General features: G+C 37.1%; 2 protein-coding genes across 6 annotated transcripts in view; one reads left to right on the forward strand and one right to left on the reverse strand.

Moving 5' to 3' along the window:
• Positions 1 to 289: 289 nt before the first annotated feature.
• On the forward strand, positions 290 to 5,624 carry LOC18052544 (probable potassium transporter 17). Its single transcript, XM_006447992.2, is given in 10 exon segments — positions 290 to 573; positions 849 to 1,068; positions 1,894 to 2,121; positions 2,232 to 2,282; positions 2,689 to 2,765; positions 2,768 to 2,820; positions 2,822 to 2,949; positions 4,017 to 4,069; positions 4,146 to 4,515; positions 4,601 to 5,624. Coding segments are annotated over 10 exon segments (2,193 nt in total). The 5' UTR covers positions 290 to 417; the 3' UTR covers positions 5,458 to 5,624.
• A 224-nt stretch (positions 5,625 to 5,848) lies between these two features.
• The window catches only part of LOC18052546 (sodium/hydrogen exchanger 8), a 22,757-nt gene continuing 7,617 nt past the window's right edge, over positions 5,849 to 20,988 (reverse strand). For 4 of the 5 annotated variants that reach the window (XM_024190112.1, XM_024190113.1, XM_024190114.1 and 1 more), the window contains 13 exons: positions 19,790 to 19,845; positions 19,398 to 19,582; positions 18,770 to 18,817; positions 18,586 to 18,693; positions 17,306 to 17,537; positions 16,625 to 16,924; positions 14,838 to 14,935; positions 9,253 to 9,384; positions 8,951 to 9,169; positions 8,642 to 8,848; positions 8,113 to 8,377; positions 6,792 to 7,084; positions 5,849 to 6,544 (listed from right to left, as the gene is read on the reverse strand). In XM_024190112.1, coding sequence (XP_024045880.1) covers positions 6,230 to 6,544; positions 6,792 to 7,084; positions 8,113 to 8,377; positions 8,642 to 8,848; positions 8,951 to 9,169; positions 9,253 to 9,384; positions 14,838 to 14,935; positions 16,625 to 16,924; positions 17,306 to 17,537; positions 18,586 to 18,693; positions 18,770 to 18,817; positions 19,398 to 19,582; positions 19,790 to 19,845 — 2,458 coding nt within the window. In that variant the 3' untranslated portion in view covers positions 5,849 to 6,229. The remainder of the gene's footprint in view (positions 6,545 to 6,791; positions 7,085 to 8,112; positions 8,378 to 8,641; positions 8,849 to 8,950; positions 9,170 to 9,252; positions 9,385 to 14,837; positions 14,936 to 16,624; positions 16,925 to 17,305; positions 17,538 to 18,585; positions 18,694 to 18,769; positions 18,818 to 19,397; positions 19,583 to 19,789; positions 19,846 to 20,988) is intronic. The other variant, XM_006447994.2, reaches the window with a different exon arrangement.

Consider the following 20,988-nt stretch of genomic DNA (forward strand, 5'->3'; position numbering starts at 1 on the left):
ATTATTATAAAAGAGAAATACATATAATCCGAGTGGCGGTGGAGAGTTTTTGTTTTATTATACGGCCGAGATTGGAATGCATGTGAATATCTTTCAAACAAGAGTCCGCCAGGCACAGAAAATTAAACAGAAACAGAACGTAACAGAACTCACTTCTACGTGGGTGGGGCCCGCCCGTAATAGTGGCAAAATACGGTTAATAAGCCAACAACCACTCAAGTCTCCCTCAGCGCCAAAGCCGGAAGCAGCCTACACCCACGCACGTAATGTAATGATAAATAATATCACACATTTTTCACAACTGAAAAGTCAGAAAAACGTTCTCATTCCCAAAGTGAAGTGAATTACAGAATTGAAATTCTACAAATTATTATTATCTTTTCGGTGCTTTTTCTTTTTTCTTTTTTTCTCCAAATTATGGACCGGCAACTCGGTGCCGCTGACTCGGTTGCCGCGTCCACCTTCTCCGAGGTCGTCGTCGACGTTCAGCCTTCTTTTAATGCTGACGTCCATTCTCGTCTTCGTCACTCTCGCAACTCCATCAACTCCTCTGCTTCTGCTGCAGACAACAAGGTCGGTCATCTTTGCTATGTCCTCGATTTCTCGCTTCTTCTTTCTCCTTTCCTTTTTTTTTTTTTGGCCATTAAAATGCATGCCTTTTGTGTCTGTCGCGTATAAATTTCTCTCCTTTCATTTTATCGGATTTTTGGAATTCTTTTTTTAATATCATAAAAAAAAAATTAAATAGTTTGTTTTGTGTTTAATTTAATTCTTTTTTTTTTCTAAGAATTGCATATAGTTTTGAAATTTTAGAAGTTTAATCGTGATGAAATGTTATGAATCAATAGAAGGGTCGATGGGAGAATTTGGTACTCGCATACAAGACACTGGGAGTTGTATTTGGAGGACTCGTAACATCTCCATTATATGTGTACCCGTCAATGCCGTTGAAGTCTCCAACTGAAGATGACTACTTGGGCATTTACAGCATCATGTTTTGGACTCTTACTCTAATTGGTGTTGTCAAATATGCCAGCATAGCTCTCAAAGCTGATGATCAAGGCGAAGGTAATCTTAGTTATTTTTGCTGTTTATGGTTCTAATTGCCATTGCTGTTGCCAGAATGGCACACTTCATTTAGCTTTCCTTTTGAGGTTAGAGTAACTCAAACTTCTTTTTGGTTCACAAACTATCCGTGACTCTGTTACATTACTGCTTGACCTCAAGGTTTAAGCTAGTTGGTAATCGGATCAATAGTATTATGCTTTACCAAGTACCGAATAAACAAGCTTCACCAATTTACTCCAATTCTTGTCATAATACACTGGGACTGAGTGCCATTACATCTATAAGTGTGTAAATGAGACACTGCTTCAGAGTTTGTCAGTTTGGCAAATGAATAGGGAGAGGTGTCAATTGGCTTTAACCTGTAACTGTAATTGGATTTTATTTTACCTGAATCTTAAACAAAAATATTCTTTTTGGTTTAGAGTTAACTTCGGAAACAATTGTTTGAAATTGTAGAAGCCTATGGATTGCTGGAAAGTAAGCTTGGTTTTTCTAGACTTTGACACTTTTTCATATGATTCAAAGAAACAAAGGCAATAATATTCTTGGTCTTCGAGTATTTTTTCTATTCTAAATATTCTTGTAATTCCACAGAGGATTTACTTCATATACTCCAGTTTTCCTATTAATTGGAAGTTATTTGATAGAGATGATATATTCTTATTGTTTTTACCTACATTTGCAACTTATTTCTTTTCTCCAAAATATAAATTTAACTTCTTCAGCAGGCATATAAAGCATTTCAGGAGCCACCATGTATAATTTTTCATTCAACACCAGTAGTTCATAAACGTCTCACTTCCAAAGAAAACTGATTGGTTGCAGGAGGAACATTTGCCTTGTATTCCTTACTTAGTCGGAAAATGGATATTGGGTTCTTTTCTGCTAAAAACCTGGATTCAAACTCTATTTTTCATGAGGGCGCAGAAAATAAAAGTAGGCTAGGCAAGTTTTTTGAGAAAAGTATTCTTGCCAGAAGAATATTGCTCTTCATTGCAATGTTAGGAATGTGCATGTTGATTGGAGATGGAATACTTACACCTGCAATCTCAGGTTTGTCACCGTGGCTTTTCTCTTATTCATTTTCTTTTGTAGTTCAACATTTTGCTTTTGGTAGAAACATTTACTTGAATTAATTAATTTGACGCTTAATCTTTTGTCAGTATTATCAGCTATGGATGGCATCAGAGCACCTTTTCCTTCTGTCAGTAAATGTAAGTATTGATGCAAATTGTTACAACTTGGTCATAATCTTAAGAATCTTACAGAAATCTATAATTATGTCAAGAACTCAACTCAGATACGGTATATTCTGTGATTGACCCTGTTATTCCCATTTTGTTGGTTCCTTAGTTGCTCTTAAGGTACTTTTTGCTTGGATCACTTTATCCTTTTACCTTATTTTTGTCTCTTGTGATGCAAAATTGATTGTGCAGTTATTTTTCGAAGTTAAGTGACCTTGAATGATTCTGTTTTCATTTTTCTAGTGGCTGTCAATAGGGAGCTTTATGTTTTTTAGGGAACTGGACTATATATATGCTGTCAATATTTTTTCTGTTATTTCTTCCCCTGAAGTAGATTCTTTTTGGTTTTCAACTTTGCTGGTTTATGATATTTCAGCTTTGGTGGAAGCTCTTTCTGCTATAGTTCTAATTGTTCTCTTCCTACTGCAAAAGTTTGGCAACTTCCCGAGTGAGTTTTCTTTTTCTCCCCCATCATGGGTGCATGGACATTCAGTACTCCTCTGTTGGAATTATAGCATTATACATCACTATCCTGGTATATTCAAAGCTTTATCCCCACACTACACATTCCATTTCTTTTGGAGGAAAGGAAAGGAAGGCTGGCTGTTGCTTGGTGGAACTGTCCTCTGTATTACAGGTGAGCCTCAGCATTTAACTTCTGTGCTGTCACTATGATAAAAAGAGAAACATTATTATTGTTTGCTCGTGGACCTGTGCTTATAGATGAAATTATCTTGTCATTAGGTGAAAATATAGACTGCCAAACCATGGAATGTATATTATGGTTATGTGTTCTGATTTATTATAATCATAGTAGACTTATAGAACATCCAAAAGGATACAATTTTTTGTGAAGAAAAATCAACACTCAGCAATGTGCTGGGAATAATAGTCCAGTGGGTTACCAAAATTGGTACTATCACTTTTGACTGTTCATCTACTCAGTGTTAAGAACTAGAAAGAGGTTTTTGATGGTCTTCAAGTTGGAGAATTGATTGCAAATCAAACGAATGTTAGTATTATTGAGAAAAACATTAATCCAAAAGCTTAAGCTGATATACGAGGGCCTAATAATTAGTATTTAATCTCTAATGTGCACCTTCACATGCTGGACAAGGTTTGATTAGTATTGACACACATGAATCACCCATCGACATAAATAGAATTACAAAGAGAAATGCTAGCAGAAGATAGTTCCACTCATGCTAAGGGAATAAAAAAAGGAACCTATTCCCTAGTTCTTCATCCCAAGTGAAATGATATTCTTCATGTGGATGGTGAGATCATGAAGGTTGAGAAAATTCATCACCCACATGATGAATGCCATGTTACTTGACATTTCATTTAAGACGAAAATTTTGGGATGAGCAGTATTACTGCTGACAAAAACCTAACTTTAGCCAATATGGTAGGAGGGCTTGAAAAACTATTTTTTGTCAAATAGGGTCCAATAACAGTTTAGGGCTTGGCCGAGGCAGACCCATGGTCCAAGTCAATGTAGGAGCCTGGGGTATCAGAAAAAAAAAAAAGAGTAAAGAAGTATTGGGATTCAGAGTCATATGTCCTAAATGCCACCTTTTTTCTTTCATTTTTTTCAGAGTCATATGTGCTTAATGCCACCTTTTTTCTTTCATTTTTTTCATTTAATATTCAGAAAAACCATAACATGTGTTCTTTGATGATGAAATTATTTCTTGCATATAGGTTCTGAAGCATTATTTGCTGATCTTGGCCATTTTAACAGGAGTTCCATTCAGGTAATTTCCATTTTTCAGTCTTCTTGAGTTCTTTCTGCATATAAATTGGGTTCCTCACCATTTTCTTTCCCAGCAGATGGCTTTTTTGTTTACAATATACCCGTCACTGGTTCTGACATATGCGGGGCAGACAGCTTACCTGATCAGACACCCCAATGATCATGAAGATGGATTTTATAAGTTTATTCCGAAATCAGTTTACTGGCCTATTTTTATCATAGCCACATTGGCAGCTATTGTTGCAAGTCAATCATTGATATCAGCCACCTTTTCTGTCATCAAGCAGTCTGTAGTTTTGGATTATTTTCCTAGGGTCAAGGTGGTGCACACATCTTCAAACAAAGAGGGTGAAGTCTATTCCCCAGAAGTGAATTACATCCTTATGATTCTTTGTGTAGCCGTTATACTTATTTTTGGCGAGGGGAAAGATATCGGAAATGCTTTTGGTATGGTAAACTAATGGCTAGCTTTTAGCTTTTAAACCTATATCCAGCTGGTATAAAACTCACTAATTGATAACATTACTTGTAGGTGTTGTTGTTAGCTTAGTCATGCTCATCACTACTATCTTGCTGACGCTGGTCATGATCGTGATATGGAGAACTCCTTCGCTGCTGGTCGCACTATACTTTTTAGTATTTTTCACAATGGAAGGTGTTTATGTGAGTGCAGTCTTCACTAAAATTCCTGAGGGTGGATGGATTCCTTTTGCCATATCATTTTTCCTTGCATTCATTATGTTCGGCTGGTTCAATGGACGGCAAAAGAAGATAGAATATGAATTGACTCACAAGATTGACTTGGAAAGACTTGGAACACTACTATCGGATCCAGGCGTTCAAAGGGTTCCTGGATTGTGCTTCTTTTACACCAACATTCATCAAGATGGACTGACTCCTATACTTGGGCATTATATTAAAAACATGAGATCTCTTCACAAAGTTACCGTCTTTACCACGCTCAGATACTTGTTGGTTCCTAGGGTTGCTCCAGAAGAGAGAATTATTGTAAGAAAACTGGGCCTTAAAGGAGTTTATGGATGTGTGATTCAGTATGGCTATGCTGATACTCTGAATCTTGAAGGCAATGACTTTGTAAATCAAGTAACTGATTGCCTGCGGGAGCATATAGAAAAATATTTGGATTGTTTACCATCTAATCCCGTTGATATCCAGGAGGAGATTTCTGCTCTGGAAGAGGCAAAGCTTTCAGATGTGATTCATGTTCGAGGGAAGACGAGGTTCTACATAGGCAAGAACTGTAAGCGGTTTGATAGAATCATGCTTGCCTTTTATGAAGTTTTGCATAGTAATTGTAGGTCCGCTCTGCCAGCCCTGAGTGTGCCACTTTCACAACGTATTGAAGTCGGAATGCTATACGAGGCTTGAGAGGATCGTCTTAATGTTTATTGCAGGTTACACATATAGTAGGCAAACAATAGTGAAAAAAAGGAAGTTACTGAAAGTGAAACATGTAAGATAGGAGTTTAGAGCACCAAGAGCGTGCCACAAAACATTTTGCAGATCTTATATTATTTACTGAAATCTTGTCACCATGTTATATTCTTATGTGAGGCTAAACTCCATGAATTTCACCAAAAAGTCGTGGAAATCGTACTTCCTGGAAAGTATATCACCAACAATTAGTTTTATCTTAGTGGAAGGGATTTTTATTTTTTTAATTATTATTATCAATCTTGTTTGTTTTTATGATAACACGATTGTTTTTTATAAAAATTTTCTTAAAAGTGAAAAAAAACCATGAATGTCATTGCTCCCGATTTGTAATAATGGCAATACATCTGATGTTGATGTAGTGACAAGTTTCTTGGACATCCAGGGCAACTTTTCTCCACTCTTAATCAAAACTCACTTTGTGTTCGAGCAACCCTGTTTGCTCAAGGAGTAGCTTTATACTTGGAAAACCCCACTTAATAGAGTCTACCCTTACAGCACAGCACTAGAGAGAGATCCACGCACGCAGATTCGACTGATTAAATCCTTGCTTTTAAAGCAACAAAGAAATTTTCAAGATTTTATGCTTTTTGCTCATTGGTTATTCCCTTTTACATAAAGACACTTTAACATACACCTAAGTCACAATGGTACGAAGATGATTCTCAACTGTGAACAATCACAATATAAGCAAAACCGCAAACCTTTAAGAGTCCTGTGGGAAAGATAGGAGGCTTGGCGAATCAATTCTCACGATCAGTTCATCTTCAGCACCGGAGTCATCACTAGAATAATCTATTACATGACTCTCATTTGCGCCTGCATTTTGGGATGGGGGTGCAGGAATTTGCCCAGTGGACCTGCTCACTTCAAGCTTCTCCCTCACAGTAGTAGCCCCTTCTGATCTCACAGAAACTAGACGACGGTTAAGATGTGATGGAATGCTTGGAAAAGACAGGCTGTGTGATTGCATGGTTTGAGTGCCGGTTGCAAAACTTCTAGAACGCCTTTGAACGTCAACCTTAGAATTGTAACAACATAGAAATTAGTCCAATAAAACAATGAAGACCCACAAAATTAACATTTTCCAACCTTTCATGTGTCCCTTCCAATAAAAAAGAGAAACGACATAAAAATTATTATTATTTTTAAATGTGAACTGAAAGCAGTAATTAAATTACAGCAAGTCAGAGCCTCCACTAATGAATTAATCCTCTATAGTTCATTTCTTGACTGAAAAACTCTTCAATTAAAGGAAAGAACCATACCATGTTGCCAAAGATGCTCAACTGCATTGCTCTAGCAGACAAGCTGTTTGTCTCCTCAGAGTTCTGCTTCTGTTGCCTTGCCTTGTAAAAATGCTCTGGCCAACTCATAAGATTTCCATGTTCTCTACTTAGAGACTTGTGAGGTTGATCACTTGAGTGTGAGAACAATGAGGATGTCCTTCGAACAACTGCTTTGTCAGCTTCAAAAGCTGCAATGTCAAAAATAATTACTCTTGCTCTTGTCTCCACTAGATAGCAAGATCCTTGGTGAGAAAAACTGACTGCCTCGACACCTGTCATTAATCAGTGACATAATCTAGTTCATTTACTATCAACTGCTACCACATAAAGAATACAGTTAAATTTGAGTGTCTGAAACAAGAAAACTAAGATGATGTTTCCTTCAGCCTAATAAATCTATATAGCTGGCTAGCTGGGCAACAAGTCTAATTTCATTGTCACACATGTTTGGTAAAATGCAACTGATGACTTGATATTACCAGGCAGCATTCATTTTAGGGCAAGTTAGTTATATCTTAAGGCCCACGTAGAACAAACAATAGAACTCTTCCATTACTAAGGCAAAGGAATTGTCTTCAATAAGGAAAAGAAATCCAAAACAAATCCTACAACACATCCAAATCATATCTTCTGGGCTTTGCTTTGCAAGTCCAAATATGTAATGAGTTTCTTTTGTAGAAAACCAAATTTTGTACACATCTCTCCAGGGAAGAATACTTTTTGCATGAACAAGCTAAATCGCATACCTAATATGTTGCAGAACTTGATGGGTGTATAAAACAAGAGCATTTTCAACCGAACTAGCTACGATTTCTGGCTCACCTCCTCTAGGTGCTGACACTAAATCCATAAGCAAAAAATTACCAAGAGGAGATCCAGGAAAGTAGACTTTAAAATTGTTTAAAACAGTTTTCAAGTCAACATTCTCTTTATATTAATATGCTTTTACAAAATCTATTGGAGTTCGGAAGTTCCCAACTAATCACTCTTCTGCTCTTCCATTCAATAGAATAAAACATGCTACAAATATCTGAACTTACAGATTCTTTAAGATTACTTTGATTTTGAAATCTCAAAAAGGGAAAAGCCATTGCAGTATTAGCAATATAAAAAGGCCAAGCAGATTTGCATAGGCACAACACTCCTTTCAGGAATCATAATCTATTAAAAGTAATCATGAACAACAGTTTGTCAGATATACAAATACACATACCTACATGTTTACATGTTCACATTCATGCGTACATAGATTTATGTGTGTAATTAACATAAAATGTTTCAAGAGGTGGTCTTAAATTACCAGATGTTTCTGCACTTCGGAAGCTTAGATTCCCCTGTGAAGGAATCAGAGCTGCCGGTGGTGTAATAAGTTCCTCTTGGAGACCATGGGTTTTTATGAATCCTTCCAATAGAAACCCAATGCAATGGTAAGGTATTTCTATAATTTCTCCTCTCAAGCATGTAGTCATTTTTGACCTCTCTGCTATGAGAGCTCTCATGTCTTGCATTGTCAATTTTTCAAATATCTGAGGAAGCAAGAGCCTGGAAAGAGCTATAGCACTTTGCTGCAAAAACAAGATAAATGAAATAAATAGTCATACCACAATAAATCCAGCAATACATATTCCTAAAATTTATCCTCTTCATGGTGATCAGACATTCTGAAAATATAAACCAAGGCAGCATCAAATGCTTGATAAGTGCAAGTAAGCAATGGTTTGATCCCTAACAGATACACACGTTTCCTATGCAAGCAACAAGGACCTTTGTGCTTTCTCAAAGTTCATGTCCAGACTATGAAGCAATAAAATCATTAGCAAAATTCGTACCTGCCACAGGAAATCTTCTACTGCAGGATCTGACCTCAAAATTGAAAGTATCTTGTCAGATTCTATGAAGAAACATAATACAACTGAATCTGTGACCATATCACTCATGTAAGGCTTTCCAATTAGCACCTCATAGAGACCCAAAGTACTTCCATGAGTAAAAACTGGATGCAACGAGTGCTTGTTTCTAATGCTCTTGCTTGTCCACTACCAAAAGATAAATTAATCTTAATATGCATCTATCAAAATTATTAATGCATTTTTAAGTTCTAGAAGGATACAATTTTTCCATGTAAACACATTATTTACCTTAACAACACCGTTAGATATAAGCCAGATACCACTTGGCTTGGACCCCTCCCTGTACAGTGTCATGCCACTGAGTTTCATGATTTCTTTTGTGGAAAGTTCAAGTGGTTCACGGACACTGGGAGGAAGCTCCCTTAGCAAGGGATGGGCACAAATCAAATCACTTATTTTGGGAAACTTCACTAAAGGAGGATTCCTTAGAAGCCTTTTCAAGTCAGACTGCAAGAAAATAATACTAAATTGTACAAAGAACTAAATAAAGTATAGTGCATAGAATGAAGATCAATGCAAAAAAAAGATACCTGGACAGCATCATGAAGATGAAGCATCTCCTTTTCTTCTAACAAGCCAACCTTCTCAAGATTTTGGATGTAATCAATCAAATGGTTTAGTACTGAGTAAGTTACTTGCCTGGTTTTGACAACATGCAAAACCTGAAAAAGTCCAGTGGGTAAACATATTGCATAGGATCCTCTGAGCTAGGGAGTATATTAAAGATATTTTCATCTTTGTATGCTCTCAGCAGAAATAGAGGTATTAAAACAACGGCACCCAAATGGTTGTCTGACTGGTATACAACATTGTTGAAAATAAAGATTCAAAGTTATGATTTATTTGTAATCTTGGCTATTTTAGGAATAAGTTAAATTATAATGGGAAGATTCATTAGGATTCTTTCCAGATTTTGTTTCCTATTATTTAGGAAAGGATAGATGTAGTCTCCTATTTTCTCTCCTATTTTGCTGTATATATTCCCTGTACATACTGTTCTGGAAAGTAAGAAAAAGAGGAACCAATTCACAGTTTTCTTCATGGTATCAGAGCTAGGCTCTAAACCCTAGTTCTCCTATCAGCCGCCATTTCCTTCTTCTCCTCTACCACCTTTTTTTTTTAACAATATCCACCTTCCTTCCTCTCCCATCAGTTGTATTCTCTGTGGCAAAATACGGGATGGCTTCCTCATCAACCTCCGTTACAGTATCACAGTCTAAAGGAAACGTGGAGACTGCAACTCATGGTGGAATTGATTCTTCACCGATCTTAATTACCAGTCATAAATTGAACGGCCACAATTATCTCCAGTGGTCACAATCTGTCATGATGTTCATCTGTGGCAAGGGTAAGGATGATTATCTCACGGGTGAGGCGGCCATGCCAGAGGTGTCAGACCCTAGTTTCAAAAGGTGGAAGTCAGAGAACAACATGATCATGTCATGGCTTATCAATTCCATGAAAAATGATATTGGTGAGAATTTTCTTTTGTTTGGGACTGCAAAGGACATATGGGATGCTGCAAAGGAAACCTATTCTAGCTCTGAGAACACATCAGAGTTATTCCAGATTGAAACCATCCTCCATGACTTCCGCCAAGGAGAACAATCTGTCACTCAGTACTTTAATACTCTGACTAGGCATTGGCAACACCTTGATCTATTTGAAACATACCCTTGGAAGTGCACCGACGATACAACCTTGTACAAGAAGATTGTGGAACAGAAGAGAACGTTTAAATTTCTCCTCGGACTCAATAAAGATCTAGATCAGGTTAGGAGCCGTGTACTCGGGACAAAGCCTCTACTGCGCCCTCGTGAAGCCTTTTCTGAAGTTAGGCGTGAAGAAAGTAGGAAAAAGGTGATGATGGGGTCATCAGAACCAACACTGGATGCCTCTGCACTAGCTGCCCGTGCATCCAACTCTGTAGGGGTTAGTGAAAATCGTACAAAGAAAGAAAGACCATGGTCCGATCACTGTTGTAATGCAGGCCACTATAAGGAGAGTTGCTGGAAAATTTATGGCAAACCTGCTGATTGGAAACCTCGTTCCAAAGGTGACCGTGAATCTCGTGCTCATGCAGCATCCACCACGGACAATCAGGCCTACCCGAGCCAAATCCATTCAGCAAGGAGCAAATGGAGATTCTTCAAAAGCTTTTCGATCAAGCCACTTTGAACTCCAATGCAGGGACAAGTCTAGTGGCTCAGAAAGAGACTCATTCAGCGTTTGCAGCCACTAATAGAGCAAGCAAACCCTGGATAATTGACACTGGTGCTTCTAATCACATGACTGGAGATGCCTCAATGTTGCAGGATTATAAAGCTTGCATCAACAACACTTCAGTCCGGATCGCAGATGGCTCTCACACAAAAATAGCAGGGACAGGTTCCATCAGACTCACTAAGGAGTTACACCTTAATTCTGTACTTTATGTGCCTAATTTGGCTTGCAATTTATTTTCAATCAGTAAATTCACTCGTGATCAGAATTGTGTAACTAAATTCTATCCAAATATGTGTGTTTTTCAGGACTTGGATTCGGGGAAGACGATTGGCAGTGCTGAGCTATGTTCTGGACTCTATCTACTCAAAAGCGATCAATCCTCCTTCATACAAGATTCGAGAGCAAACTGTGCCAAGTCCAATAGTCTGTCAACTAGTTATCCTCATTCTATTGTTAGTCCAAATGTCAATAACGATAGTGAAATTGTTCTGTTATACTATTGATTAGGTCATCCTAGTTTCATGTATCTCGCAAAAATTTTTTCCCAATCTATTCATCAATAAAAACCCTTTATCCTTTCATTGTGAAATTTGTCAATTTGCAAAACATACTTGAAATGTTTATTCAAGTGTTAAGTATAAGCCTTCTCGGCCATTTGCTTTAATTCACAGTGATGTGTGGGGTTCCTCAAGAATTAAAAATGTTTCTGGGGCTCGCTGGTTTTTGTCATTTGTGGATGATCATACTCGTCTCACTTGGGTGTTTCTCATGAAAAACAAATCCGAAGTTAGTCAAATCTTCCAAAACTTTAACACCATGATTCAAACCCAATTCAATACCAAAATCCAAGTCCTTAAAACCGACAATGCCAAGGAATATTTCAAAGACTCCCTCAGCTCATATCTTCTCCATCAAAGCATTCTTCACATCAGTTCTTGTGTTGACACCCCGCAACAAAATGGGGTCGCTGAACGCAAAAACAGACACCTTCTTGAAGTGGCTCGCTGTCTTTTGTTCTCATCTCATGTGCCTAATTTTTTCTGGGGTGAAGTTGTTCTCACTACAGCCTACTTAATCAACCGAATGCCTTCTAGAGTCTTGGGGTTTCATTGCCCAAGAAAAGTTCTTCTCAATTTCTTTCCACACACTAGGATTGTTTCAGCAGATTTACCACAAAAAATATTCGGTTGCACAGCATATGTCCATGTTCACTCTCAACACAGGACTAAACTTGATCCCCGATCTCTCAAGTGTATATTTTTAGGCTATTCTCCACATAAAAAAGGATACAAATGCTATTCTCCTCACACCAGAAAAATATACACTTCCAGAGATGTAACATTTGTTGAAAACCTGCCTTTCTATTCCAAAACTGCTGTTCAGGGAGAGAGTACGAGCGAACTTCAGCCTTGGGAATCTTCTTGGCAATCTTGGCTGGAAACCCCTCATGAAAACCCTCATAACTCAACCACCACACATGATCAATCTATCCAACAGCCACAATCAGCAATCCTCCCAACATCTTCACAACCTTTTGAGTCATCTGAGTCCTCCCAACCACAATCAGCCGAGTCACCCCGTCATCCATCAGCTCATCAACTACAGCCTCTAATCTCACCTCTTCCACAGCTTGCTGTTGATAACCTCAATGTTTATAGGAGAAGAAGAACTGGAGAGTAGATAGAGCACAGAACTCAGCCACATGTCCAAGAAACTGAACCAAATCCAAGCTCTTGTGAAGACAACACAGGTATGGATAGTCTTGCCTCGGTTGAGTTCATGGTTCCAAGTGTTGATGATTCTAATAAATCAATTGCAGAAAGAAAGGGGGTTCGAAGTTGCACCACTCATCCAATTGCCAAATATGTCTCATATGATGGTTTGTCCTCATCATACCGAGCCTTTGTTTCTTCTTTAGATAATCTACATGTTCCCAACAATATACAAGAGGCTCTCGGTCATCCTGAGTGGAAGAGAGCTGTTCATGAGGAAATAAATGCTCTTGAGAAAAATGATACATGGGTTATAACAGATCTTCCTGCAGGGAAACGACCAGTTGGATGTAAGTGGATTTTTACTGTTAAATACAAGGCAGATGGAAGTGTTGAGAGGTTCAAAGCTCGTCTTGTAGCTAAAGGGTTCACACAGTCATATGGGATTGATTATCTTGAAACCTTTGCTCCGGTTGCAAAGCTCAACACCATCAGAATCATGCTCTCCTTAGCAGTAAATCTAGATTGGTACTTATACCAACTAGATATAAAAAATGCGTTTCTCAATGGCGATCTTGAAGAAGAAGTGTTTATGGAAGTTCCCCAGGGTCTTGATCTGAATCTTACTGGAAATAAAGTGTGCAAGCTCAAAAAATCTTTGTATGGGCTTAAACAATCCCCTCGAGCATGGTTTGATAGATTTGCGAAGGCAGTTGTGAGACTTGGTTGCACTCAGTGTCAGGCAGATCACACTCTATTCCTCCGAACATCACAAGCAAAGAAGATCTCTCTCCTAATCGTATATGTTGATGACATCATTCTCTCAGGAAATGATGAGGAAGAACTGCAGAAGTTGAAGAAACAGCTAGCTCAGGAATTTGAAGTTAAAGATCTAGGGAATCTGAAATATTTTCTTGGGATGGAGGTGGCAAGATCTAGAAAGGGAATTGTTGTCTCCCAGAGGAAATACACCCTGGACTTACTAAAGGAGACTGGTATGATTGGGTGCAAACCAGTAGATACTCCTATGGATCCCTACAAGAAACTAGGCTCAGTTGAGAATAGTGTTCCAGTCAATAGAGGGAGATATCAAAGGCTGGTTGATCGTTTAATCTATCTCTCACATACCCGTCCGGACATAGGCTTTGCTGTTAGTGCTGTGAGCCAATTCATGCACAATCCTACAGAGGAACACATGGATGCAGTCTTTAGAATTTTGAAGTATCTTAAGATGACACCTAGAAAAGGATTGTTTTTCAAGAAATCAGAATATAGGAATATTGAGATCTACTCCGATGCAGACTGGGCTGGAGACATCACAAATAGAAGATCAACATCTGCTTACTGTTCCTATGTCTGGGGAAATCTAGTAACCTGGAGGAGTAAGAAACAATCAGTTGTAGCTAGGAGTAGTGCAGAAGCAGAGTTCAGAGCTTTGGCAAATGGAATCTGTGAAGGAATTTGGATAAAGCGTGTACTCAAGGAACTCGGTGTGTGCAGCCCTTCATCCATTCTAATGAGGTGTGACAATCAAGCAGCAATCAGCATCGCAAAAAACCCAGTGCATCATGATCGAACCAAACATGTCGAGATTGATAGGCACTTCATCTCAGAGAAGGTCACTAGTGGAAGTGTGGAACTAAAGTACATTCCAACTAGACAACAAATTGCAGACATCCTTACTAAAGCACTGCCAAGACCTAACTTTGAAGACTTAAGTAACAAGCTGGGTTTGTATGATATACACACACCAGCTTGAGGGGGAGTGTTGAAAATAAAGATTCAAAGTTATGATTTATTTGTAATCTAGGCTAGTTTAGGAATAAGTTAAATTATAATGGGAAGATTCATTAGGATTCTTTCCAGATTTTGTTTCCTATTATTTAGGAAAGGATAGATGTAGTCTCCTATTTTCTCTCCTATTTTGCTGTATATATTCCCTGTACATACTGTTCTGGAAAGTAAGAAAAAGAGGAACCAATTCACAATTTTCTTCATACTGGTTATCAGAAAAAAAACTTTTTCATTAAAAAAAAAAGAAACAAAGAAAAGAAAGACAAAAGGAAAAAAAAAAAAAAGAGAAGAAAGAGGAAAAAATTGAATTGGAAGAGAATTATTACAAAAAGTTGACAGGAAGTCAGTAGGGGCCAACTGTAAAATTTACTAATCTTACAAACCTGAGGAAAGTTTACACGAACATCTTCCAAGAATTTTCTAGCATCTTCACCTTCCACCTTGCTTTCTTCGATGACAACAGAAGCAATACCACTGTCACCTACACAATTGAGTTGGATGTTTAAGAAATTAGGACATTGTTTCAGAAAAGAGGGAATTCCTGATGAGGTAGTAATAGACAATTGATTATGAAAATCCAAGAAAATTAGAATCATCAAGGACTATATCTCCTTTCCTTTGGTTATATAACAATGCTACTTATCCTCCGAATCATAGCAAAGTGATGCAAGATGACTGATTAACCCTGCCTCAAATTGATTAGGCTCGGCAACTATTTAGTTTGAACACAAGATCATCTAATTTTATGTATCTAAACACAGATTTAGTTTTTCAATCACCAGCAGGGTATCAGAATTACCATCACTTACATGGAAGGGAAAAAGAGTACTAATTTCCTCTTACTCTATATACATATAAATTCCAATAATAACATCCCAGTTTTCTTGAATAAACAAGAAATGCCTTTCAATTCACTAGAAACTAAAATCCAAAGCAAAGCGCTTTTCCCATAAGAGTACAAAGTGTTCATCACAAGTCACATATATTCTTCCATTCTGGCATTCTGCCATTCTGCCAACCAAAAGTCCCATAACATTGCCCACTTTCAACAGTTCCACAATAATGTCAAGGTCTTTCTTGCATCCAAATCACCAAGTCTCCATACACAAACAAACACATGAAGCCAAAGACACCAATGGCAGTTTAGCAGCTAGAAAAGGCAACTAACCCCATTAAACCAGTTTTACAAGCTATTCTTAAAGAACGTCATTTCACAGCCACCAATTGCGTCAGGAAAGATCACTAACCTCACTAGATTTCCAGGCCACCTCGTGCTAATGGAGTTTATTCACAGTGGTTGGTACCTTTCAACATGGTTAGATGTGGATTCAGGTGTCAGGTGAAATTCCCTTTCCTTCATTTATGTATGCATACATTCAAGGACAAGAGAGGAGACAATGCTGTAGACTTTAGTTAGCTTCAATGAGATTGAAAGTGAATTCAAAAGGGAATCTTGAGCGATGAAAAAAATTATAGAGGGATTAGTGAGAATAGTCAGAACCAATCAGGAAATCATGCAGGAAGCTTCATGTTTGACAAATTAGTTTTAGAGATTGAAGGAGCCATTCTCAACAATAACATGGATCAAAAGCACCTTCTTTGTTAGCATATTCAAACAACACCTATGCTTTTTAGATAATATGTACAATCACTTAGACAATTCATTGCCCATAATGGAGTGGCAAAATGCTGCGTCAATTTCAACATTTTTTCAGCTAGGTCGACTGCTGACCATTCTCATACCATACTGATTCCTTCTTCTGGTCACTTGAATCACTCATTCAGAGTCCAACCCATGCGCTTGGTATGCCCAAGTTCTTTTCTACTTAAAATATTTGATCCAGGAAACAAGTCTGCATTGGAGAATGTGCCTCATCCTTCATTTTTGGGCATGGTTCCACATATATTCCTATCCATTTTTCCTTTTCTGCTAATTCTCTGTGTTTTAGGAACTAATTTTCTGTCCGCGCAATTGAAAATGTTCTGAAGCTTTGTTTTAAGAAGGAAGATCAATCAGCATGCACAAAGTTTATTTACTACTAACAGATGGTTACAAAGAAAAGAGTAATCAAGAGAAGACATTGTAGGAAAGAGATGAGTTTGCTGGTCAAAGAACAATTTTATAACTAGGAATGAAGTAAATAGAATATAGCACCGCAGAAGAATTTACCAATAAAGTCGTGTAATTGCTGCCGAGCGATTTTATGGGCACGAAGAAATGCCGCACAGATGGAACACGCAAATTCCAACCTCTCCACAGTGAAATATGTAATCAATTTTTGCGGAAACATGCTTGTCTGAAGGAATTTGTAATAATTTGGGAAACTAACATTGTCTTTTAAGCCTCTCCAATCACATAACTCATTAGATGCCAAATCAATTCCTTCATCCACTGATTGCATCAAAATATTAGCAGCAGTTTGTGTTATCCTTCCCTCATCAAGCATTGCCCAGTAAGCAGCCTGGACACCTGATATGGAAATTTTATCAATTTGGCATTGTCATTACGTAGCTGGAAGAAGTTTTTATTTCCAAAAAGGATTTGAAAATGTACATTAGCAATAAAATTAAGCAGCAAACACACAAGTATATCTCTCCAGTCTCAAAGAAAACAGTAAAGACCCTTCTAGTTGCTAAACTTGAGGAATATCCAATTTGTTCATGGATTATTAACTTGCTAATTATAGATTGAACTTGGCATGATTAAAATTAGCATAATTTTGAAAGAAGATACCCTGGCCTCACATACATGCATGCAAATGTGCACACGGAAGGAGAGTAAAACAGGAACTAATGCATTGAGAATAAAAAAGTTCAGTAGCAGGCAAAGCAAAAACAATAAAGTACAAACCATTCAAAAGGCGTATGCGTATATCTCTCAAATTTGTGGGGTCCAGACTATCGCCAGTTTCAGATGCACTGTGAGGATGCATAGGTACCCCTTCCAAATCATTTAAGCATCTTATATACCTTTTAACTGTTGGCCAGTCAACAGGTCCCAACTCCTCATCATCACCAAGATCACCAAAAGTCTTAAATGCTGTGTTCAACATTTCATACTTTGTGTAGTCCAATATACGCCTCTGTCACCACATATTGGGATATTTATTGGTTAAAAATACAAGCAAATAATATACATATATATATAAACATTAAAAAAAAAAAGTCCATTATCTTAGGAATGGACAGTTCATTATAACAATAGTCAATGATCGAGATTATATATCAAGGAAATATACTGTATAACAGTAGCCAAAGATTAAACTAAAGCTTCGTCTCATATAATCTAGTAACGAGTATGATAATATTGTTTAGAATTTATTTGTTGTTGTCGTTTGCATATCTGCGGGACTGCTCCACTGTAGATCACATAATTTTGTCTTCTCATTCTTAGAGGAGTTACCCAAGGTTTAAATCAACAGGCTCATTTAAAATAGGTTTGAATTCCTATTCTTCCTCTCATATTCTTATAGTCATTTTGTTATAGACAAAAATCCATCTTTGGAATAGTAATCTTCTTTATTATACGTTTGCAATAGGGCAGAGCCTATTTTAACTTTCCATTTTGGCCTTTTCTTTTTCTTTTCCGATAAGAAAAAGTAAAAAAAAAATTGTGTATAAAAGAAGAACAAAGTTGGACCTCAGGTCCACCAGTGACTGAAAACATCAGGTCCACTAGTGATTGAAAACAACTTAACTAGGGAGCGAAAGGGAGTAAAGCAATTGAGCACTCATCTGAAACTAGATGAAGTCTATAGCAGTTTATAACAACAAAGGCAATGTTAAATCTGGCCAAAATGGCACTCATAGTGTTTTATATAAAATCAGTAAGATCTGGGTCATCGCTGACCATTAGGTCTTGAACAAATAACTCTTTACACATTGCCTTATGTATAGAAAACTAGGAAAGGAAAGAAATGTCACAATAATATGGATAGCCAAGAAACAGTCATGATAATATGGATAGCTCAGCAATATTTCAGATTTGCCATTTTTGTTATGCCATTCACCCCGATATCATTTGAAACATAATCATCAAACAGGTAATTTATCAAAGAGAAATGAGACAAATCAAATTACTTCAACTTAAAATAGGAGATGAAATATGCTCAAGATCAAGATAAAGCTCACTTTTGTTGCTGATAGTTTGTCCATGTCCAAAAGATGTAAAATATACTGTGTAGTTGATCCATTCACAATGAGTGTCAAAAATACAATCCCACCCGTAAAGAAGACAAACTGCAAAGTTTAGAAATAAAGCTGGATGTTAAGACATATGACACATTATTATATATACACATGGTTAGGAACTCACCAAGGTTCCAGTTTCAGAGGTGATAAGCGATGAACCGCCACTGGAACGCTAAAACCAAAAAAAAAGGGGGAGAAAAGGTAGAGGAATCAGAAACAAAATGGTAAATTTACATGATATATACAGAAATAAAACTCATGCAATGACTATCAGTCCCATTAGCTTAGATGGACAATGGATTTTTATATTTAATATGCTTGACACAAATGTGTTTATCTCTGGTCATGGAATACTACAACACTGCAAGCTACATGTTACACAGACACAAGATAAGGTACCCAAAACTGTTTGTGGATAGTTTTCTCATGTATTTGACCACAGTCTCATGAAGCACGTCCCTTGTCGAGTACCAGTGAGTAATTAGATATGTGTGAGTGCATTGAACAAAGGTTGGTTATAAGCACTATCTAGGATAGATAAAATGTCCATAGCTATCAATCAATCATTTCTTATCAAGTAAGAAAACAGGCAACCATGAAAGTAAGATCTGACAAACAAGAACTTGGAATTTAGATTTGCCTATGTAATAAGTTATTTGTAGGAGCGCTAACTTTATTCATTTTCAGCTAATCCTCAGGACAATGGCTAAATTATGGTAATAGTTATGATAACCCATTCATTCAAAACTTGCCTTAACCGATAGTGAAAGTGACAGTGCAACAGCTCCTCGCAAGCCCGACCATACGAGAATAATAGCTTCTTTCCATTCCAAACCATAGCCAAAATTCCGCAAAACAGGATACAATGTTGCAACAACAAAAAGTCGTGAAACTTGGACAAAAAGGTATAGAAGAATTAAGTAGCCCCATGAATTACCTGTAATTAAACCAATAATGGATTACAAAATTGAAGAGCTCAGAATAGTGAGCAAAAAAACTCATACAGTGTCAGAATTATAAAACTTTTTTATCTTAGTAAGCAAGGCATTGCTTTTCACAAGATCAAAAAATCAAAATATAATATACAAAAGAATTTCTTATATTATGGACATTCAAAGTAAATACATTTTAAGGGAGATATTACCATGATTCTCAAAGATTTTGTCATTGCCGAGAATTCCTTCTGCTATAACAACACCACTGCAAAAGATAAAGAAACAACAGAGATGCCTAGTGAATACAATGAAACCCAAGAATATAATACAGTGAATTGGTGTTAATAGTTTTGGTGTGGGGAAGGAAGGCGGGGAGGAAGGAAGTGTGGTGTGGAGATGAATATAAATTGTCAATTTCCTAAAAGTATGAGGACAAAGGAAAGCTTCTTGGCTTCCATTAGGATTTCATGACCATAGATTTTGACAGTATCCTCTTGACACATATTCTAAGACACTGGTTCATGGCTTATTCCCAGCAAAGTCAACAAACATAGATATCGTCTTCTTCAACTCAGTGAAACTGCAAAGTGGACATTGAAAACTACCCTCAAAACTGCACTCCTATTTTAAATCCCCTACTTTATGAATCCCCAAATGAACACAAAGCCAGCCAACTACGATACCTACACAAATATATCTCAAATAATAGATAAATAAATAAATAATGAAAGATATAACACCTGATGGCTGAACAGCTACAAATCAGTACTTCAAGTGTGAACCAGGAAGTTTTTAACTTACATTAAAGCTAAAATTTCATCGCATAAAAAGTCTTCCACTTGTGTTGCAAGAAATTGTAAGAACAAAATAATCAACCAATGGATGGAGATCTAGGAGGCAGCTGGTGCTAACAAATATTAGTATACTTTTAAGAATTGTTCAATTAGAAAGCATCAAATAAAAATAAAACGTTTCTCAAAGCTTGACATACCAATTGAAAACTTTAAAGTAATATTACTTTTACAACAAAAAGAATTTACAAGTGTATATGGTATAGTTGAAATTCTTTCTGTAATTTATTAGAATTTATCAAACAAATATAGTTTGAATTTTCTAAGAGTGAACAAGAGGCTTAGTTGGCACCACTTAGCATTCAAGTGTGGTAAAATGAACTTCCAAGCATATTTATCCATACAATCTTGACAAAACCCCCAAAAAAAAAAGTTGTCAATCAAAGATTTCCACTTTATCATAATGCATGGATAGCTGCACATAAAAAAAAATCTCAGAAGAAGCAAAGCTTCCTTCTGGGGCTAAGTGGAGTGGAGGAAATGGCTATGTTTTTCTATTATTATTAAGCTGTCTCCAGGAAGTTGATAGGGACTGTATAGAGATAACGGGACGGCTA

Source organism: Citrus clementina, unplaced genomic scaffold (assembly GCF_000493195.1).
Source record: "Citrus clementina cultivar Clemenules unplaced genomic scaffold, Citrus_clementina_v1.0 scaffold_2, whole genome shotgun sequence".
NCBI classification, from domain to species: Eukaryota; Viridiplantae; Streptophyta; class Magnoliopsida; order Sapindales; family Rutaceae; genus Citrus; species Citrus x clementina.